The 23,298-nt window shown below is 41.4% G+C and overlaps 2 protein-coding genes across 3 annotated transcripts in view; one reads left to right on the plus strand and one right to left on the minus strand.

The window, feature by feature from the left end:
* Positions 1-23: 23 nt before the first annotated feature.
* Positions 24-14,935, minus strand: LOC112643660 (adenosine deaminase 2-like). The gene is given in 3 exon segments (XM_049108344.1): positions 24-2,031; positions 2,034-2,869; positions 14,892-14,935. Coding segments are annotated over 3 exon segments (1,008 nt in total). The 3' UTR covers positions 24-1,903.
* The window catches only part of LOC112643341 (zinc finger protein 132-like), a 28,335-nt gene continuing 18,929 nt past the window's right edge, over positions 13,893-23,298 (plus strand). Inside the window, exon 1 of one of the 2 annotated variants that reach the window (XM_049096616.1) lies at positions 13,893-14,314. The gene's annotated coding sequence lies outside the window, so the exon portion shown is untranslated. The remainder of the gene's footprint in view (positions 14,315-23,298) is intronic. The other variant, XM_049096656.1, reaches the window with a different exon arrangement.

Consider the following 23,298-nt stretch of genomic DNA (forward strand, 5'->3'; position numbering starts at 1 on the left):
TTTTATTTGAGACAGTATTTCTTCTTTCTTTTTTTTTTTTTTTCCATTTTCACCATTTATTAAACATAAGTTGGCAGAGTTGGGACCTATATACTATCTACTGGGGTTGGTTAAGGCAATAAATCAAAGATTGTCAGAATTGGACAGGAGCTGAAAGGTCATCTTGTTCCATCTGGGTACCAGCCTGTGGTTGAGGACCTCTAATCACCAAGAGTTTTTCCAGTGTCATGAGCCAAATAGTGATAAACTACTAATGGAGAGAGGGTTGGCTGCGGCCTTTGAGCTCAGGTGCAGGTGATGGGTGATGAATGAGCAGACACTTGAATCCTCTGGGGACTTCTAATGAATTCTTTGATCCTCCTACACTTCTTTTAGTCAAGTGAAGACAGGGCTGGCTTCTTGCCTTACTTCTCCTGAAAACCAGGTCAGGAGCCAGAATTTGATCACGGGAGGTCTTTTCTTTGGGGGAGACTCTGCTCTGTTCTCTCCTGCTTCAGCAACCAGCTCAAAACATACAGGTTATATCCATTTGTTCAACATATCCTTTATTGAGTACTGACTAGGTTTGGGGCATGGAGCAAGGCTCTGGGTTCACAATCATCAGTACTTGCCCACAGGGAGCTTACAGTCTGGTAGAAGTGAAGACTATAAACACAGAAATAAATACGTAATTACAAATTATGGTAAGATAATACCATATTATTATGGTATTTCCTTCCTTGAAGACAAAAAGCAAGGTGCCATGAGAGATATTAACAGGTTAGGGGTCTAGGAAACTTTTCTGACACAGGGACATTAAAAGTGAAGCCTGAAGGGTGAACAGGAGTCTGTTAGGCAAAAGTGGAAAGAAAGACTCTCCCAGGCAATGAGAATGAGAAAAGACTCTGATGCAGGATAGAGTTTGAGATATTTGAGGAACAAAGGACCAATGTGGCCAGAATCTGGTGCTCTAGAGGAGCCTAGGGTGGGATGCTGCTGGAAGGAATCCAGGTTACGGAGGATGCTATATGCCCTGTTGAAACATTTGAGTTTTTCTAAGTGCACTGAGTAGTAAACAATGGAGTAATCTGAATTAATTTTTAAAAAGTCATTGCTCTGTGAAAAATGTAATGAAGTAAGCAAAGAGAAGAAAGGAGAGATCAACTAAGAGGCTATTATAACTTAGACAAGAAGTGATAGCGGCTTGAACTCAGCCAACAGCAATACAGATAGAGAGGTGTGCAGAATTCAAGGTACATTTTGATGTAGGGAACAGGGAAGAAAGCAGTATCAAGAATTTTGCTGAGAAATTCTACTTAGAGCAACTCGGTGGGATGGGATGGAGGTGCCATTTACCAAGATGAGAAAGACCAGGAAAAGATTGAAAGGAGAGATTGAAAGTTCAGAATTGCACATAGGTTTCTGAGATTCCTGTGAACCATCCAAGTGAATAAACTGGGGATCATCAGCAAATAAATGATATTTAAAAGCAAAGGAATGGATGAGACTACCTAGAAAAAGACTATTGAGTAGAGAGAAAAGTAGAGGAGAGAAGCAGAGATGTGAACAGAAAAGCAAAAAGCAGCAAAACTGAGCCCTGAAGAATTCCAACACAGAGATCTGATAGAGAAGACCCTCTGGAAAAGGGACCCTGGAAGGAATGGCCAGAGAGAAAGGAGGAAACCAAGAAAATTGATGGCCTGAGGTTGAGAGAAAATAATATTTCAAAAAGATGAGTTTGGTAGACTGTTTAAGTGTTTCTGAGAGTCAAGCAACGTGGAGGCCATTGATGACCTTCATGAGGCAGTTTTGATAAAGAAATGGAGATAGAAACCATACTGAAGTGGGTTCAAGACTGACTGACCGAAGGTGAAAACAGCTTGCAGAGGAAAGCAGAGGAATATGGTAATAAATGGCTATCTTCTCACTTTGGCCACCTGGCCAGGTCGGCTACAAACTTATCCCATCTCTCCTCCCAGGTTTTCATGGCAGCCTTTTTATCAATATCCAACAAGGTGCTGAATTTGATGGAGTTCATGGCCAGCTGTTTGTCCTCAGATCAGCCTCCATTCCCCCAATGCCCATGAAGGCCTCATAGAAATCATAGGATAAGCCTTTGGCACCAAAGATAGCTGGGTCATCAGAGCTGATCACCATGGGATACCCACTGGCCATCAGGACAGCAGCAGGGTGGTTTCGCAGGTCAGACACCAGTTTCAGAACCTGATTGGAGATGGGACAGACTTCTATGGGAATGTTCTTCTTCCGGGAGTCAGCCCAGACTGCTGGGTGTTTGGTCAAAGCAAATCCATGGCCAATCCTGGTAGAGTTCAGTATTAGAGCATCCAAAAGGTTTCTATCTATGGAAGTACCCAGCCAATCTGTCTCTCCAGTATGGAAAAAGTAAGGCAGTTTAACACCATGCAAGGTGGGAATCATCAAAGCCTCCTTGTAGTCAAACAAGGAGTAGCCAGTGTCTTCATGCCCCACCAGGTCAAACCCTGCCACCATCCTGGGGAACATGATTCGAAGCGCCATGGCTGTTTGCACGGATTTCATGATGAAGGACACATTTTTAAATCTGTGATCCGTATAAATGAGTTTGATTCCAATGAACCCAGGATGCTTTTTCGCAAACATATAAGCCACTTCTCTATAAGTCCTCACTGACCACTCTCGGCTATGGACGGTCCCATTCAGTTCATACACCACCAGTGTGATCTTGATCGAGCCCTTGGACCCTCTACGCCTCAGTTTCCTGCCTATACGGCGCAAGCTTGCTATGCAGCCCGAGTGCTTTGTAAAGGTCAAGGTAGAGAAGGCCCTTGCTGCCAGTGTGCTCTGGGTCAGACCATCTGCCAGTATTTCTTCTTTCAAACACTTAAGTTTCCTACAAGATTTTAAATGTATAATTCATGACCACATACACCATTTGTAAAACAAATGAACTTTTAGCAAACATCAGTTGCCTCATCCACTCAGTCACTCAGACCAGAAGTAAAAGATTTAAGAGATATTTGTAAGTAGGAAGAATGGAAAGAGCAAACATGTCAAGAGACAGGATGAGATTAGATTAAAGCGGTTTAAGTTAGGAAAAGCATCTTAGGAAAACATTTGAATTTTGAAACTGATAAAACCACATACAACCTTTTACCTGAAATAACTAAGTCTCTTCCTTAAATTTATATTTTCTCTGTTTAAGAGGGGAGGGAAGGTTTTTCTTTTTTTGCAGTTCATATAATTCTTCCATGGAAGTATAATCCTGATTTCTTAAGTGTGTCCTCAGAGAAACAGTCATATTCTGGATGGTGTCATAAGATTTGGAGTTTCTCTGAATTGGGAGCCTCCCACATACTGTGTTACCTTTTAATTTTTATTTTTATTTAAGAGAGAAAGCACAGGGGTTGGGGAAAGCAGAGGGAGAAGCAGACTCTCTGCTGAGCAGGGAGCCTGATGAGCTGGATCTCAGGAACCTGAAATCATGATCTGAGCCAAGGGCAGACGCTTAACCAACTGAACCACCCAGGTGCCCCATACTGTTGCCATCATCTACAAGAGTTTAATTTTTTTTTTATTTATTTATGATAGTCACAGAGAGAGAGAGAGAGAGAGAGAGAGAGAGAGAGGAGGAGACACAGGCAGAGGGAGAAGCAGGCTCCATGCACCAGGAGCCTGATGTGGGATTCGATCCCGGGTCTCCAGGATCGTGCCCTGGGCCAAAGGCAGGCGCCAAACCGCTGCGCCACCCAGGGATCCCATCTACAAGAGTTTTATAAAAATGTTCATGATTCTGCAGTGTGAAGAGGCAACGTGAGGATTTCGAACGGCAGGTGGAACAGCAGATAGAAGGCAAAAATAACAATCTAGCTATAGATTAGGTTTTGGGACACCTGGATGGTTCAGCAGTTGCGTGTCTGCCTTTGGCTCAGGTCGTGGTCCCGGAGTCCCAGGATCAAGTCCCGCGTTGGGCTTTCTGCATGGAGCCTGCTTCTCCCTTTGCCTGTGTGTCTGCTTCTCTCTCTCTCTGTCTTTCATGAATAAATAAATAAAATCTTAAAAAAAAAAAAAAAGATTAGGTTTCATAACTACATCAAAACTCCTACGACTCCATTCTTGAAGATTCCACTAAATAATATAAAAGAGAAAATGTCCGACATCTAGGACCTGTCCTAAATTCAACTCAGTCATATTTCCTCTTCATTTGCCAGGAATAAATCCATATGAAGAATATTCCAAGTCTAGGAAGCCACTCCAGATGGCTCATCATTTTCCTGTGTCTCTCTTTCATAAAAGTTTAGTACATGGTCACTGCATACATTTAGTAAATTATCCTGTGGCTAGGGACACCTGGGTGGCACAGTGGTTGGGCGTCTGCCTTCGGCTCAGGGTGTGATCCTGGAGTCCCTGGATTGAGTCCCGCATCCAGCTTCCTGCATGGAGCCTGCTTCTCTCTCTGCCTATGTCTCTGCCTCTCTCTTTCTGTCTCTTGTGAATAAATAAATAAATAAAGTCTTGGGCAGCCCTGTGGCTCAGCAGTTTAGCGCTTCCTTCAGCCCAGGGTGTGATCCTGGAGACCCAGGATCGAGTTCCACATTGGGCTTCGTGCATGGAGCCTGCTTCTCCCCCTGCTTGTGTCTCTGCCTCTCTCTCTCTCTCTCTCTCTGTCTCTCTGTCTCTTGTGAATAACTAAAAAAAAATCTTAAAAAACCCCAGCAATTATAGGGATGGCCCTGGTGTACCGTGCTCCTTATTGGGGTGTTCCTCTCTGAATCCCAGTCTCTTTTGGGTTCTAAACCTGATACTCCTCCTCTCATGAGGATAACATCCAAGGTTCTGTTGTTGGACAGGGCAGATGGCATGGCTATGCATTGAAAATCTTGATGTATGTGACTAGGATCCTCCTCCATCTTCTTTCTAGAATCATGTGCTAATATATTAAGACTCAGATTCAAAATATACTTGGATGATAGTCATTGATCAGTTTCTTGAATCTGGAGGTTCTGAATAATTATGAAGAGCTAAGAGTAAGTAGAGAAGACTTTTGTGGGCATCCGTGGTGGCTCAGCAGTTTAGCACCGCCTTCAGCCCAGGGCGTGATCCTGGAGACCCAGGATCGAGTCCTGCGTCGGGCTCCCTGCATGGAGCCTGCTTCTCCCTTTGCCTGTGTCTCAGCCTCTCTCTCTCGGTGTGTGTCTCTCATGAATAAATAAAATCTTAAAAAAAAAAAAAAAAAGACTTTTGTCCTCATACTCTACAATCTAACAGTATGGTAGGTAATGCCTAAATTTTTTTCTTAAGTAACTAGCTCTAGGAAATTTTTACTATAAGCCTATTTTTGACTCATCTTTCACCCAGAGATCAAAGGGAAAAGAAGAGCTACTCAAACTCCTCTACATTCCATGCCTTTAAATGTATGTTTTCCTCTTTAATTATGTAAAAGCTTTAAAGTGTGATAATCTATTTTTAATTTTATTTTTTTAATTTTAATTAGGCTCCACACCCAATACGGAGCTCAAGCTCATGGTCTTGCAATCAAGAATTGCATGCTCTATCAACTGAGCCAGCCAGGTGCCTATTTTCACTTATTTGTATTTATTTTTAAGATTTTATTTATTTATTCATGAGGGATACACAAAGAGGCAGAGACACAGGCAGAGGGAGAAACAGGCTCCATGTATAGAGCCCGATGTGGGACTCAACCCAGGAACCTCTGGACCACACCATGAGCTGATGGCAGACGCTCAACCACTGAGCCATCCAGGCATCTCTATCTATCTATCTATCTATCTATCTATCTATCTATCTATCTATCTATCTATATTTTTAAAAAGATTTTATTTATTTATTCATGAGAGACAGAGAGAGAGAGAGAGAGAGAGAGAGAGAGAGACAGGCAGAGGGAGAAGCAGGCTTCTCACAAGAAGCCCAATGCGGGACTTGATCCTGGATCCTGGGATCACGCCTTGAGCTGAAAGCAGATGTTCAACTGCTGAGCCACCCAGGCGTGCCTATTTTTAATTTTTTAAAATAAACTTATTTGAGAGCAGTTTTAGGTTCATAGCAAAATAGAGCAGAAAGTACAGGGAGTTTCTGTATACTGTCTGCTTGTCCCCAGATGCACAGCCTTCCCAACTATGAGCACCCTATATTAGAGTGGTTCATTTGTTACAATCAATGAACCTAAGTTGATACATCATTATCACCGAAGTTCATAGTTTAAATTAGAGTTTGCTTTTGGTGTTGTACATTCTATGGATTTGGCAAACATATAATGATATCATTATCATACAGAATAATTTTGCTGCCCTAAAAGTTCTTCATGCTCTGCATATTCATCCATTCCTAACCTTAATCCCTGGCAACCACTGATCTTTTTACTGTCTCCAACGTTTTGCCTTTTTCTAAATGTTATATAACTGGAATCACACAGTGTGTAGCCTTTTCAGATTATCCTCTTTCACTTAGTAATATGCATTTTTGATTCCTTTGTGTCTTTTCAAGGCTTGAGAGTTCATTTCTTCTTAGTGCTGAATAATATTCCATTGTTAAATATACTAGGGTTTATGTATCCATTTATCTATTAAAGTGAATCTTGGTTGCTTCCCAGTTTGGCAACTATGAATAAAGCTGCTATACCATCTGTTTGCAGGTTTTTGTGTGGATGTGTTTTTAGCCCATTTGGGTAAATACCAAGGAATGTGATTGATTACTGAATCAATGTATTAAGAGTATGTTTAGTTTTGTTAGACACTGTCAGACTATATTCCAAAGTAGTTATGCAAGTGTGCATTGCTACCAGAAATGAATGATAATTCCTGTTGTGCCACCTTCTCCCCAGCATTTGATATTGTCAGTGTTTTTGATATTGGCAATTCTGTTAGGTGTGTAGTAGCATCTCGTTTCAATATTCATTTTTAATATTCATTTTAAAAGATTTTTATTTATTTGAAAAAAATTTTTATTTATTTGAGAGAGAGTAGAGCAGGAGAGAAAAAGCACAAGTGAGGGTGAAGGACAGAGGGAGAGGGACAAGCAGACAGGGACTGTTGAGCTGGAAGCCCAATGCAGAGCTCGATCCCAAGATCCTGAGATCATGACCTGAGCCAAAGGCAGATAGATGCTTAACCGACTGAGCCACCAGGGACCCCTAATTTGCAGTTTCTTAATGACCTATGATGTAGAACATCATTTCATATGCTCAGTGGTGGTATGTGTATCTTATTTAGTGAAGTTTCTGTTAAGGTCTTTTGCCCTTTTTTGTTTGTTTGGTATTTTTTTGCCCATTTTTTGAGTGTTTTGTTACTCTTGGGTTTTAAGAGTTCTTTGTATATTTTTGATAGCAGTCTTTTATCAGATGTGTCTTTTACAAATGTTTTCTTATGGTTTGTGACTTGTCTTCTTGTTCTCTTTACATTGTCATTTGCTGAGCAGAAGTTTTGAATTTAATGAAGTCTTTATCAATTATTTCTGTAGTGAATTATGCCTTTGGTTTTGTATTGAAAAAGTTATCAAGGTTATCTAAGTTTTCTTCTATGTTATCATCTAGGAATTTTTTTTTAAAGATTTTATTCCTTTATTCATGAGAGAGACAGAGAGAGAGGCAGAGACGCAGGCAGAGGAAGAAGCAGGCTTCATGCAGGGAGCCCGATGTGGGACTTGATCCCGGGACTCCAGGATCACGCCCTCAGCCAAAGGTAGATGCTCAGCCACTGAGCCACCAAGGTGTCCCTCATCTAGGAATTTTATAGTTGTTCTTGCTATACATAGGTCTGTGATCCACTTTGAGTTCATTTTTAAAGTGAAGGGAATAAAGGCTATGTCTAGATCCTTTCTTTTTTTTTTTTCACATGTAGATGTCCAGTTGTTCCAGCATATTTGTTGAACATATTTTTTTGTTGTTGTTGTTGAACATATTATTTGTGCTCCATTGCATTGCTTTTGTTACTTTGTCAAAGATCAGTTGACTATGTGGGTCTATTTCTTTTTCTTTTTTTTTTTTAAGATTTTATTTTTTCATGAGAGACAGAGAGAGAGAGGCAGAGACACAGGCAGAGGGAGAAGCAGGCTCCATGCAGGGAGCCTGACGTGGAACTCGATCCCGGGTCTCCAGGATCATGCCCTGGGCTGAAAGCTGTGCTAAACCGCTGAGCCACCTGGGCTGCCCTGTGGGTCTATTTCTAAGATGACTATTCTGTTCCATTAATCTTTTTATCCTTTAGCCAGTTACACACTGTCTTCACTGTAGCTCTATAGTAATCTTAAAGTTAGGTAGTGTCACTCTTCAGCTCTGTTGTTCTTCAATATTGGGTTAGTTAGCTATTTTTGCTCTTTTTCTTCTCCATACAAGCTTTAGAATCTGTTTGTCAATATCTGCACAATAATTTGCTGGGATTTTTTATTAAGATTCTGTTGAATATAGATAAATTTGAGGAAAATGCATCTAGACAATGTTGAGTCTTCCTGTTCATGAACATGGTATACCTCTCCATTTTTTTTTTTTAGTTCTTCTTTGATATCTTTCATCAGAATTTTGTAATTTTCCCCCATGTATATCTTCTACATGTTTTGTTAGATTGATACTTAAGTATTCCATTTTGAGGGTATTATGTAAACAGTAACTTTTTTTATTTCAAATTCCATTTGTTGCTGGTATGATACAATGATTTATAAGAAATATTGTATTATTATATAGTATATAATTTCTCAGATATATTTGTCTTCGTCCGCAGATCCTGAAAACACTTCAGAGCCATAAAGGTAAAATGAGTGTTTTGTTATTAATGAAGGTGATTTTTCCTTTCCAAACCCACCCAAGGTTCAGAGGCAATTTGCCAGGAGGAGCAATCACATGATGAACTTTCAGTCCCTATCCTTAGTCCCCCACCTCCAGGGAATGAGAGGGGCTGGAAGGTTGCATCAGCTAATGGCCAATGACTTGGCAATCATGACTGTAATAAAGCCTTCATAAAGACCCAAGAGGACATGTCTTTTGGTCATTTTGGAGAGGTTTCACACTTGGAGAACCGGAACATTTCTGTGTGTCAGGCCCTAAGCTCCATGAGAACAAAAGGACCTCATTGAATGATGTAAGAATTCTCGAGATGGGTAGTCTTAATGGTTGCACAACAATGTAAATGTACTTACTGCCTCTGAATTGTACACTTAAAATGGTTAAAATGGTAAATTTTTATTATGTATATTTTATTATAAAAATGTTAAAATAATTATTACTCAAAGATGACTTTCTAAAATGTTAGAAATGGATTTTAATTTTTGAAATAAACCTGTTTTATTTTTAGAAAAGATTTATTTATTTATTCATGAGAGAGACAGAGAGAGGCAGAGACATAGGTAGAGGGAGAAGCAGGTTCCCTGCCGGGAGCCTGATGCGGGACTCAATCCCAGGATGCTGGGATCACAACGTGAGCCAAAGGCTGATGCTCAACCACTAAGCCACACAGGTGCCCCTGAAATAAAATTCTTTTAGAGCAGTTTTAGGTTCATAACTATGAAAGATCAGAAAGTACAGGGAGTTCCTATATGCCTGCCTGTGCCTATATGAACAGTCTCCCCAGCTATGAACATCCTATATAAGTGGTTCATTTGTTACAATGGATGCACCTAAATTGACATATCATTATCATCCAAAGTTAATAGTTGAGAGTTCACTTTTGGGGTTGTACATTCAGCATTTTGGAGTTCTGAGGTAGGAGGATCTACTGGGGAAACAAAATACCTGCTTACCCAGAAAATCTTTGCACACAGTAGAAGAGAAAGAACAGTTTTATTATTAGTAAGCATTAAAAGAGATGTGATGTGCATCACAGGCAATCTAATAAAGATATTGTGAAGTCAGTAAGAAATCTCACCTTTTTATACAGTCAGGCAGATACAACCTATTACGTACATGTTCTCAAGAAAATGTGAACTAGTCCTCAAGTAAGAGGACTAGACAGCACCATTTACTAAATAGTGCATTAGAAATTCATTGGGGTGGGCATTTGCATTTGTTAAGTGCCTTTGTCTACGTGTACAGTAACACACCTGCCATAAGTAACTATAAAAAGGGCAAAATACATGGAGTTCCTGCTTCACATGTGGGACAGCACACAGCATGGGGCTGTGTTCTTTTTTTTTTTAATTTTTATTTATTTATGATAGTCACACACACAGAGAGAGAGAGAGAGAGGCAGAGACACAGGCAGAGGGAGAAGCAGGCTCCATGCACCGGGAGCCCGACGTGGGATTCGATCCCGGGTCTCCAGGATCGCGCCCTGGGCCAAAGGCAGGCGCCAAACCGCTGCGCCACCCAGGGATCCCATGGGGCTGTGTTCTTTGACGGAATGACAGCACAGCAGATGAGATGTCTTCTGCCAGGGCAAGGGCACTTTCTAACCCTATTATAGGGAAGTGGAGCCCAGACAACAGAGATGAGGGTAACAGATCAGAACCCAGTGCTCCAGAGGGAGCTAGAATCCTGTGTCTGTCTTTTCCGGGGAGTCCTACCCAGGAGGGTTCTGAAACCTCAGGCTGGCCTCTCTCAAACCTCAGCCCCAGAGGTGAAGACCCTCACTCTAGCATCAGAGGTCAGGTGTAGGCAGTTGCCACCAGCTAGCTGCTGCATCCCAGCTTCCTCCTACAGAGACAGTGTCCTTATTTCAGGCTCAGAAGCTGAGGTCCCACTCCTACTCAAGAAGTTGATACCCCTTGTGCAGTTGAGCAGTGCTAGCTCCTCTCTTGCACATGCAATCTTGGGGACCTGCCCTTGTGTCAGGATGCAGCCTCATGGACTCTGCATCAGGAATGTCTGCTAATTCTGAGAACTAGGACACAGCTGCCAGCCTCTGGACCTTCATGCTATCATTACTTGGTCTGGTGTTTCTGCCCACAGGGAACTTACAGAGGAGCTTGATCAGCACTTGGAGCACTCTAGTTGCCTCTGAGGAGTTTCTTTGGCCTTGGAGAAGGGGGCCTTGGAGAAAGGGGATTGAAAGGTGATGAATAGCCATAAGCCCTGCTCCCTCACAGCAGCTGGCCAGTTATAGTACATGCCAGTGCACAAAATGCAAAACAGTCTTTAAAAGAAGGCAGCTTTAGGTCTACAAAGTTTCAAGAGAAGGAAATATCAGATATTGAGTGTAAAATGAGAAAGTAGCTTTAGATGTATTGAGAAAAATCAAAATATGGATTGGTGTATAAAGTCTGACTTAATTTTTACTGAGAAAAACTATAAAGGAATGTATTTGAACTCAGACACAAAGTGATACATGTGCAGACACAATTCTGAAAAGATAATGCTGTACTCTAAATATTTTTCTCCAGGAGGTACAACTATTAGACTTTTCACATTGTATTTTTTAATAGACTTTAATTATTTTAGAGAGAGCGGGGTGAGGGACAGAGGGAGAGCGAGAAAGCATCTTGAGATTCCGTTCTGAGCACAGAACCTGACAGGTGGCTTGATCTTACAATCATGACATGAGCTGAAACCAAGAGTTGGATACTTAACCAACTGAGCCACCCAGGTGCGCCTTTACATTCTATTTTGTAATTGTATATAGTGTTCTTTATTAGGGAAAATAACCTGTACTGATCCGTTCTTTTTTTTTATATCAGTTCAAAAATCCTGCAGATTTTAGAGGATTTTCCTGTTATTTTCAGGAACACTGTGACCTGGTCCACAGAAACCACAACAGTACAGTGGAATGTTATATCAGAATCACCTGGAAAATTGTTAAAACATGGAAGCTAGGTCTTGATCCACAGAATCTCTGTTTCACTAGGTTAGTTTCTGAAATGAGAATGAATAGTTCAAACAAGTCACCAGGTGACATGAATGGTAAAGGTCTAGGAATCAAACTTGAAAACCAGGATCCTGTGAAAAATTAGGCTACCTAGTTCCAGGTCTTGGAGTCCACCACAGTGAAATATTGCAGATTCCCAGAGGCAGAGCCAAGGTTTCTCACATACATATGTCTCTGCAGTGAGCAAGTCAGGCTAATGGCCAACTTGGCTGGAGTCCTCAAATGCTTAGGAGCCCTGTGAGGGTTCCACCTACCAAACCTATCCAGTTCCCTGCATATTTTGCCTAGAACTTATTCTAAAAATACCCATATAGTTATTCCTCATATCCTTCGAGTTTTTGTTCAATGACCCTATTATCAGAGGTCCACCTTACTGTGCTTTGTAATATAAATACCATATTATTAAGTGCATTCACCTATGTTCTTCCCTTGTGCCTACCACATTCCAAGATGCTATATGACTTAGGCTTTTTTTTTTTTTTTTTTTTTCCATGATTTCTGTGACCTCCTTGTATATAACATAACACCCAGGAGGGTAGAAGTCTTTTGTCTCTTTGTTTGAATGTCTCTTATGCATCTACAATAAGTTCTTGAAGCCGAATACTCTGATTATTTGTTAGAAAAGTGGATAAACAAGATATGTTAGCTTCCCTTTGTATTTTTATGATTCTACCTATTCCCTTTTTTCTTTTCTTTTTTTTTTTTTTTTAAAGATTCTGTTTATTCATGAGACACATGGAGGTAGAGACACAGGCAGAAGGAGAAGCAGGCTCTGTGCAGGGAGCCCAACATGGGACTCCATCCTGGGTCTCCAGGATCATGTCCTGGGCTGAAGACGGTGCTAAACTGCTGAGCCACTCAGGCTGCCCAATTCTACCTATTCCTAATATCCCTGTTCACTCTCCCTGAATGCTGGTATTGCTTAATTTCAAGAATGAATAAGAATCAAATTTGGAGAGAGAGTCTGCAGCATGATTTAGTCACGTGCTCAGGTTAATTGCATCTTTTCTCAGACATCACTTATAAAATTTCTCTACGATCTTCACATTTTTACCATTCACTGGTATTTCCACTAAGACATTTCTGACACAATCTCTGAATCATTATGTGGCCATTGTTATTATTTTTTAATATTTCATTTATTTATTCAGGAGAGAAAGAGAGAGAGAGAGAGGCAGAGACACAGGCAGAGGAAGAAGCAGGCCCCATGCAGGGAGCTCTACGTGGGACTCCATCCCGGGTCTCCAGGGCCACGCCCTGGGCCGAAGGCGCCAAACCATCCAGGGATCCCCTTATGTGGCTATTATTAATAGCTTTGTATAATTTGCATTTTACAACTGTGTTTCTCAGATAATACCAGTTCCTCATGTAGAATACTCCCTGTAATCAAAGGGGAAATGATAACCACTTTCCAGTAACGTGATGAGATCATAGATTTAAGTTACTTCCTACATTTTGGAAATCAGAGAGCCCTTTTCATACATGCTAACACCTGTGAACACTGAAGCCACTGTCTGGTATCAAAATAGCACATCTTTCACAGTTCTGTTTTTGAGATTAATGTCAGAGAGATAAATGTGTTGCTAAGTTGGACACAATTTACAGTCAAGGGAAATGTTTTCTGTGGTAATTACAGAGATCACCTTTGTATTCCTGCTTCAGAGTACCCCAACATCCCCCTCAGTATTTCCTGTCATGACCTGATCTATTTTTTCTCTCGTCCCTGATCAAACATAGAACAACTGATAAAACTGGCTCTAACACTTCATGGTGTATGGATTTAAACTGCAACGTGACATGTTAGCTTCTGCTACCCGTGGACACATTTTGAGCCCTCATGACTACGGATGATAAATGTTATTTGGATCTGTAGCCTTTGGGAGTATCTGAAATAATGTTTTTGCCTCTGGGAGCAAGCTGAACTTCACGGAGTCCAAAAGAACATGTCCCCAAACGCTTGGGTGAACAGCTACAGGCAACACACAACACTCCCCCAAAACTTGAGCAATACTTCTTTAAGAAGGGGCAAAGACAAAAAAAAAAAAAAGGGGGGGGCAAAGACCTTTCTAATCTCTCGGACTCGCCGTCTCCTAGTGCAGCTCGCTGGCCGACTGCAGGTCCGTTGTGGAGAGCCCTTATCAACGGGATCCGAATCCGCAGGAACTACCTTACCCTGTGTGCTCCGCGTCTAATGGCCACCTCGCTGAGCCAGTGAAGGTCTAGAACAGAGGCCTTCCGTGTGTGACACCCAGCGCAAGGCGGGACTTCCGGCGTCCTCCTCCGGGCGGTCATTTTGGCTTCTCCCCTGTGTTCATCTGGGCAGAAGTTCCGGAGCGCTGGGTCTGCACTGAGGTGGCTTGCGGGAGAAGGACTCAGAGGAGTCGTTGACCACACAGAGGCAGGTCTGAGGCTCGGCGACGCCGCCCGGGGTGCCCTGCACCAGGGCCGGTCTGAGAAACCCCTGCCCGCTCCCGGCCCCGCTCCGCCCACAGGGCCGGATGGCGGCAGCCACGCTGAGGGACTCGGCTCAGGTAAATGCTGCGTTCTGCGGCCCCTTATCGCCTCCCAGACCCTGAAGCTCCGGGGGGAGTAGCGCCTGCTGGCGTCCTCGAACCCAGGTCTTACTGTCTGGGACGATGAGGCACTAGTAGGTGGGGTCCCGTTTCTGACAATAGCTCTGAATAAAGCTGACACCTCAGCTCCTCTGTTTTAATTTTACTGATGTGGTGTGATTAGGTGTGGGGGGTGTTAGAGGCAGAGGAACCCCCTTGTACAAAGGCCTGGAGGTGCCACTGAGCCAGGAGTATTCGGGAAAGCTGTGGACCCTGGTGCCTTTGAGGAACCGTGTTCGAGGCGGAGTCACACCTGGAATAACAAGCCGAGGGTTCTGCTGGCATTCTCAGGACTCTGGAAGCTCTAGAGAATTTTAAACAAAAGAGCACTACGAATTCCGTTAGGGTGTTAAAAGCTTTCTAAAGGTTGTGGATTGGAAAAATGGACTGAAGAATGGTGCTGGCGACATTGAGGGCATTAAGAGGTTGAATATTTCCTCGAGGACACAGAACTAGTAAGATAAACAGCAGGCATAGATTTACCTGGCCTACCTACCAGGTATGAGTACACAGGAGCGCGAGCCCATTGAAACCGGACATTGTATTTATCTATAGACTGCCCGTTAAAACATGGTTACAGACGCACTTATGGAACCTACACAGGTACGTGTGTATTCATGTATCCACTGGGAGAGTATCCCAGTCCCTCACTGACTCCTACTCCCACTCATATATTTTCTGTATTGTAGTGTTTGGGGACTCTTAAGTGCCATTATTCCAGACCTTGGGTGTAGGGACCCTGGAGAAACCCAAGGCTCCGCCCTGGGTCCATATCAGGGATTATACGGAGGTATTTTCATTCTTTGCACCTGATGTAAGCAGGTGTAGAAAGGTTGTCGATACCAAGATGTAAAAATGCTTGGAGGTAGAGGTAATCTTTGAGCATTAAGGAAACCATAGATTCTCTTTCCTTCAGGTGGGGAAAAAAAGAGCAGTAAGATGGGATTCAGAACTGGAATGGCTGCTGGTGAAGTTGGTTATCTGTTCTGGAGGTGATGAGAATTTTGGATTAGAGGAGGGAGGTGATTTTAACCAGGTCTTAACAGGCTTCATCTGGCTGCATTGTAGAGAACAGATCCTAAGTATGAGGGAAGAGGAAGGAAAACTAGGGTGGAGTCCACTGTAGTGGCCCAGTTGAAGGTTCATGGGACAGAGTGGTGGCTTAGGAGAAGTGGCTGGATTCTGGATCTATTTTTAAGAGTCAACTAGATTTCCTAATGTGCAAGGGAAGTCACACTTGGTCTGCTTGTATTGCTGTAACAAAATACCACAAACTAGGTGATTTATACACCACAGATATTTATTTCTCACAGTTCTGGAGGCTAGAAGTCTAGGATCAGGATGCCTTCATGGTCAGATTCTGTCTAGTGAAGGCCTCCTTCCTAATTTCTGCCTAAAGGTCCCAGCTCCTAATATCATCAAGTTGTATGTGTGTGTGTGTGTGTGGGGGGGGGGTAGAGTGTCAAAATACGAATGGGGGGGGGCGACATAAACCGTTTTTCTAGAACAGTGAGAAAGTGAAGCACAGGATTCAGCCCTTAGGGTTTTGATTAAAGCAACACGAAGAATGAAAATTTCAACTGATATGGGGAAATTGATCATAGAGTAATTTTCACTAGGGATATCAGGAACTTTCTTTTGGCTATATTAAGATTTGAGATGTTTCAGAGACCACTGAATGAAGGCATCAAGTAGGCAGCTGGACACTCCTATCTGGAATTCTGGGGAGGGCTTCAGGATGGAGACATCCAACATATTGTGGCTATTAGGTCAGTTGTATTTGGGAGGGGCATTCTGTAGGTAATGATGATAAAACTGTTTTCAGACTAGGAAAGGAAAGGTGATGGCTGAGAACTGGACCTCTTGCTTGGATATCTGGTTGAGGACATTGAGTTTCACTTACTCAAGGTAAGAGAAGTAAGTGGCATGGAGGGAAGACATGTCAAGGGCAGGGTAGACTCATAGCTGATGAAGGGTACCAGTAGAAGAGTGGATACAGAGGTACAGGAGTTGGCACATTAATACTCTGTCCTTGGAGCTAGTGTTTATTCCATTCAAAGGACTTCATGAATTTTGTGGTGACTTTGATGGGATCTGGGAAATTTCATTCAGTCTGGAGGATAAGGTTAGGGAGAAATCTTTGAGAACCACTAGGACTCAGATGGGTCACTAGTGGGGCTGGGCTTTGGATGAGGGTTAAGTCAAAGAGGAAATTTCTGACTGTATAGGGCAAAGCAAGAGCAGCACAGAAATGGAATGAGGTCATGGGTATTTGAAATCTGAAGGTCATTCTGCGTTGTAGAGGTTGTAGCAACAAACAGTTAAGCAGGGAGGACTACTTAGCAGGCTTCAGAGCTGCCTCTGACAGTGAAGATATCAGAGGACCAATTGGATCTTGATTGGATTTATAAAAACCTCTTTGGTTACTATGCAGCAGGTATGGTATGGGGAGGCGAGGGAGATGCCTGTGCCTTCCTGTGGGGGTAGGAAGTGGCTGTGGCTTCTAAGAAGAAGCAAGGGAGAGCCTCTCCAGGAAACTAAAAAAATTTTTTTTTTGAAACTAAAATATTTAAAAGCAATCATATATGCAGTTAACACACACAAGCATTGGGAATGTGCATTCCCAGAAGAGATTTGAGTGACCCCAGAACCTCTAAGCTAGAGAGATTAGTGAAGGTCTTCCCCTGCACAGGGCCAGTTCTTAGTGACTGGAGGAGTTGGCTATTTTTTCAGATGCCCAAATCTCAACAAAAGATCGCAAAGCATACAGAGAAATGAGGAAACATGGCCTAATCAAAAGGACAAAACACATGTCTGGAAACTGGACCTGTAAAAATGTAGGCCTCTGAGTTATTTGACAGAAATTTAAAACAACTGCTAAAGATGCTCATGGACTTGAGAGAACACAGACAACAATATCAGAAAACAATTCATAGATAATATGAGAATATCAACAGAGATAGAAGCAGTAAAAGAAAACCAACCAGAAATGATAGAGCTGAGCAATTTTTCTAAACTGAAAAATTTACTAGAGAGGCTCAGTAGCAGAGTTGATCAGGTAGAATAAAGAATCTGTAAAAAGATAGGTCATTTGACATTGTCAAGTCAGAGCAGCAAAAAGAATGAAGGAAAGAGCTTAAGGGACTTAGGGATACCAGCAGGCTGACCAATGTATGCATTATGGCAGACCCAGAAGAACAGAGGGACTTTATTTGGAAAACATATTCAACAGGGACACCTGGATGGCTCAGTGGTCCCGCGTCTGTCTTTGGCTCAGGTCGTGATCCTGGGGTCCTGGATTGGGCTCCCTGCGGGGAGCCTGCTTCTCCTTCTGCCTATGTCTCTGCCTCTCTGTGTGTCTCTCATGAAGAAATAAATAAAATCTTAAAAAAAAAATTCAACAGAGGACAAGCATCTAAAATATAGAAAGAACATTTATAACTCAATTTTTTTTTAAAAGATTTTATTTATTTCTTCACGAGAGACACACAGAGAGAGAGGCAGAGACACAGGCAGAGGGAGAAGCAGGCTCCTTGCAAGGAGCCCGATGCGGGACTTGATCCTGGATCCCGAGATCAGGACCTGAGCCAAAAGCAGACACTTAATTACTGAGCCATCTAGGTGTCCCTATTATCAATAGTTTTTTTTTTTTTCCCTATAATCAATAGTTATAAACAATTTTTAAAAAACAGTCAAAAGTATGAATAGATATTTCAAAAAGTTACGGCAAAAATTTACATAAAGAGAAGCTGGAGTCATTAGGAAAATGAAAAATTAAACCCACAATGACTTAACCACTGTGTACTTTTAGAATCAGTATTTAAAAACTCTGACCATACCAAATGTTGTCAAGCATGTAGAGCAGATGGAACTCTGATCCACTGACAGTAGGAATGGAAATTGTACAAGCACTTTGGAAAGCATTTGGCAGTGTCTCTATCATTAAACATAAGCTTTCATACAACCCAGCCATCCCATTCCTAGGTATTTATCCAAGGGAAATAAAAGCATATGTTTATGCAAAGATCTATGAACAGAAGATCTATGAAAGCAGCTGTATTTTTAGTGGTAAAAGGGGAAAAAAACCAAAGTCCACCAAAAACAGTTGAATGAATAAACAAATTGTAGTTATCTCTATATAATGGAATACCACTCAGGAATAAACAGGAATTGTCTTAGGTGTAACAAAATATTATAAAAAAAAATACTATAGACTGGATACTTGAAGAACAGTAATTTTTTGTTTACAATTCTGGAAGCTGAAAAGGACGTCCAGATCAAGGCGCTTCCTGCTTTGGTTCCTGGTGAGGACTCTTGGTTTGCAGATGGCTTTCTTGTGTCTTAACATGACTGAAACACAGAAAGTGCAAGTTCTCTGATGTTCCCACCTTCCTCTTTTTTATTGAAGTATAGTTGACATTAATATCAGTTTTAGGTGTACAACATAATGATTTAACTATTATATGCATTACAAAAGGGTCACCTGGGTGGCTCAGTCAGTGTCTGCCTTTGGCCCAGGCCATGATTTTGAGGTCCTAGAATCAAGCTCTGAGTTGGGCTCCCTGCTTAGCAGGGAGTCTGCTTCTCCCTCTCCCTCCAAATGCTCATTGTAAGTATACTTTTTTATCTGTCACTAAACAGAGTTATTACAATATTATTGACGATTGTCTATGCTGTACTTCTAATCCTTGTGATTTTTTTAGTGCTAGAATTTTCATCCTCTTAATCTCCTTCCCCTATTTTGCCCATATCCCTCACTCCTCTTCTTTGGCAACCACCAGTTCTCTGTATTTATAAAACTGCTTTTGTTGTTGTTATTTGGTTGTTTTGTTTTTTAGATTGCACATATAACGGAAATCATATGGTATTTGTCTTTCTCTGACTTATTTCACTTAGCATAATACCCCATAGATTCATCAGTGCTGTGAATGGCAAGATGTTTTGTCCTTTTTTTTTTTTTTTCAAATAATCTCTATGCCCAGTGTGGGCCTTGAACTCATGACCTGGAGATTGAGGTGCATGCTCTAGCAACAGAGCCAGCCAGGTGCCCCATGATTTCATTTTTTTTAAATGGCTAAGTAATACTCCCTTCCATGCACACACACCACATCTTTGTTCATTAATCTATCAGTGGATACTTAGTTGTGTCCATATTTTATCTGTTGCAAATAATGCTGTGGTAAACAGGGATGAATTAGTGTTCTCATTTTCTTCAGGCAGATTCTCAGAATTGGAATTACTGGATCATGTATATTTCTAGTTTTCTAGAGTGGCTGATCCATTCCCCCCCTCCTCGCTCTCCCCCTGCACACACACAAAATGCAGAAGAGTTCTCTTTAATATACTTCATCGTCAACACTTGTTATTTCTCATCTTTTTGATACTAGCCATTTTGACTGGTGTGAGGTGATGAGACTCATTGTGGATTTGATTTGCATTTCCCTGATGATCAGTGATGTGGAGCATCTTTTATATCTGTTGGCCATTTGTATGTCCTCTTTGGGAAAATGTCCATTCACATCTTCTGCCAATTTGTAATTGGGTTGTTTGGGGGAGTTTTTTGGTGTTGAGGTGTGTGAGTTCTTTATATATTGGATATCTTACTGGCAAATATCTTTTCTAATTCAGTAGATTGCCTTTTCATTTTTTTTAAAGGATTTTATTTATTCATTCATGAGAGACAGAGAGAGAGAGAGGCAGAGACATAGGCAGAGGGAGAAGCAGGCTCCATGCAGGGAGCCCGAGGCAGGACTTGATCCCGAGACCCCAGGTTCATGCCCTGAGCCAAAGGCAGGCGTTTAACCACTGAGCCACCCAGGCATCCCATGCATTTTCATTTTGTTGATGGTTTGCTTTGCTGTGCACAAGTTTTTTTAGTTTTATGTAATTCCAGTTATTCATTTTTTCTTTTGTTTCCCTTTTTTGAGGAAACATATCTAGAAAAATCTAGAAAAATGTTGCTAAGGCTGATGTCAGAAATTACTGCATATGTCTTCTTTTAGTTTTGTGGTTTTAAGACTTACATCTAGGTCTTTAATCCATTTTGGATTTACTTTTGTGTATGGTGTAAGAATATGGTCCCGTTTCATTCTTTGTATGTAGCTGTCCAGTTTTCCCAACATGATTTATTGAAGAGACTTTTGTCTTTCCCCATTGTATATTCTTGCCTTCTTTGTTGTAAACTAATTGAGCATATAAACATGGGCTTATTTCTGGGCTCTATTCTGTTCCATTGAGCTGTGTCTATTTTTGTGCCAGTACCATACTATTTTGATTACTATAGCTTTGTAGTATAGTTTGAAATCTGGTATTATGATACTTCAGTGTTGTTCTTTCTCAAGCTTGCTTGGCTATTTGTAGTCTTTTCTGGTTCTTTTTTTTTTTTTTCTTTTTTAAAGATTTTATTTATTTGTTCATGAGAGACACAGAGAGAGGGAGGCAGAGATCTAGGCAGAGGGAGAAGCAGGCTCCATGCAGGGAGTCCGATGTGGGACTCGATCCTGGGACTCCAGGATCATGCCCTGGGCTGAAGGCAGACGCTCAACTGCTGAGCCACTCAGGTGTCCCATCCCGTCTTTTGTGGCTCTGTACAAATTTTAGGATTCTTTGTTCTGTGGAAAATACTGTTGATATTTTGAAGGGGCTTGCATTGAATCTGCAGATTACTTGGGGTAGTGTAGACATTTTGACAATATTAATTCTTTCACTCCATGAACATGGTATATGGTATATCTTTCTATTTATTTGTATTGTCTTCAGAGTCTTTCATCAGTGTCTTATAGTTTTCAGAATACAAGTCTTTCACCTCCTTGCCTAAATTTATTACTAGGTACTTTATTCTTTTTGGTGTAGTCATAAAAGGAATTGTTTTTCCTAATTTCTCTTTATTTTTTTAAACGTATTTTCTTTTTCTGCTGGGTTGTTGTTAGTGTATAAAAACAACAGATTTTTTTTCTTAAGATTTATTTACCTTTTTTAAAAAATATTTATTCATGAGAGATGCAGAGAGAGAGAGAGAGAGAGAGAGGCAGAGGGAGAAGCAGGCTCCCTGCAGGGAGCCTGACATGGGACTTGATCCCGGGTCTCCAGGATGCCCTGAGCGGGAGGTAGGCGCTAAACTGCTGAGCCACCCAGGCGTCCCAATATTTACCTATTAAAAAAAATTATTTATTCATAAGAGACACACAGAGAGAGAGAGAGGCAGAGACACAGGCAGAGGGAGAAGCAGGCTCCCTGAAAGGAGCCTGATGTGGGACTCGATCCTTAATCATGTCCTGGACAAAAGACAGACGCTCAACTGCTGAGCCACCCAGGTGTCCCTATTCACGTATTTTAGAGAGCACAAGAGCATGAGTTGGAGGAGCAGAAGGAGAAGGAGTGAATCTTAAACAGACTTTGCACTGAGCACGGAGCCCGATGAAGGGCTCAATTTCATCACCCTGAGATTACAACCTGAGCCAAAACCAAGAATTAGATGCTCAACTGATTGTGCCACCCAGGTGCTCTTCCCCCTCCATTAAAAAAAATATTTGTTCTTCTGTTTTATAGAGAGAGCAAGTATGAGCAGGAGAAGCAGAGGGGAGAGGAAACTCAACAGATTTCTGTATATTAGTTTTGTATCCTGTAACTTTACTGAATTAATTAGTTGGCATCTTTAGGTTTCTCTCTATATATATAGTATCATGTTATCTACAAATAGTGACAGTTTTGCTTTTTTATTCCAACTTGGATGCCTTTTAATTCTTTTTCTTGTCTGAATTCTGTGGCTAGTACTTGCAGTACTATTTTGAATAAAGGTGGTGAGAGTGGGCATCCTTGTCTTGTTCTTGATCTTAGAGGAAAAGCTTTCAGTTTTTCATCATTGAGTATGATGTTAGCTGTGATTTTTTTCATCTATGGCCTTTATTATGTTGAAGTATTTTCCCTTGTAACTCACTTTGTTGAGTTTTTATTATGAACGGATGTTAAATTTTGTCAAATGCTATTTCAGCATCTCTTGAGATGATCATGATTTTTATCCTTCATTTAGTTAATATGTTGTATTACGGGGACACCTGGGTGGCTCAGCAGTTGAGCATCTGCCTTTGGCTCAGGGCATGATCCTGGAATCCCGGGATTGAGTCCCACATCAGGCTCCTTGCAGAGAGCCTGCTTCTCCCTCTGCCTGTGTCTCTGCCTCTCTCTCTGTGTCTCTCACGATTAATAAATAAAATCTTTAAAAAAAACATGTTGTACTGATTGATTTGCAGATAGTGAACCATCCTTACATCCCTGAAATAAATCCCACTTGATCATGGTGAATGTATATTGGATTCAGTTTGGTAATTTGTTGAAGATTTTTGCATTTGTGTTCATCAGGGATATTGGTCTGTAGTTTTCTTTTCTTTTCTTTTCTTTTCTTTTCTTTACTATCTTTTCTTTCTTTCTTTCTTTTCTTTACTATCTTTTCTTTTCTTTCTTTCTTTCTTTTTTTTTTTTTGCAATGTCTTCATCTAGTTTTGAGGAATGAATTTGGAAGCACTTCTTTTCTATTTTTTGTAGTGGTTTGAGAAGGATAGGTGCTAATGCTTCTTTAAATGTTTGGTAGAATTCACCTGTGAAGCCATCTGGTCCTGGACTTTTGTTTGTTGGGAGTTGTGGGTTGTTTTTTTTTGGGGGGGGGGAGGAGTGGGAGGAGGGAGGGCGAGAGAATCTTAGCACCCTCCATGCCCAGCCTAGAGTCCCAACGTGGGGGCTCAATTTCATGTCCCTAAAATCTTGATCTGAACCAAAATCAAGAGTCAGGTGCTTAACCAACAGAGCAACCCAGGCACTTTTATTGGGAGCTTTTTTTTTTTTTTTTTTTAAGATTTTATTTATTTATTCATTAGAGACAGAGAGAGGCAGAGACACAGGCAGAGGGA

The sequence above is a fragment of the Canis lupus genome, chromosome 1, assembly GCF_003254725.2.
Source record: "Canis lupus dingo isolate Sandy chromosome 1, ASM325472v2, whole genome shotgun sequence".
NCBI lineage: Eukaryota > Metazoa > Chordata > Mammalia > Carnivora > Canidae > Canis > Canis lupus.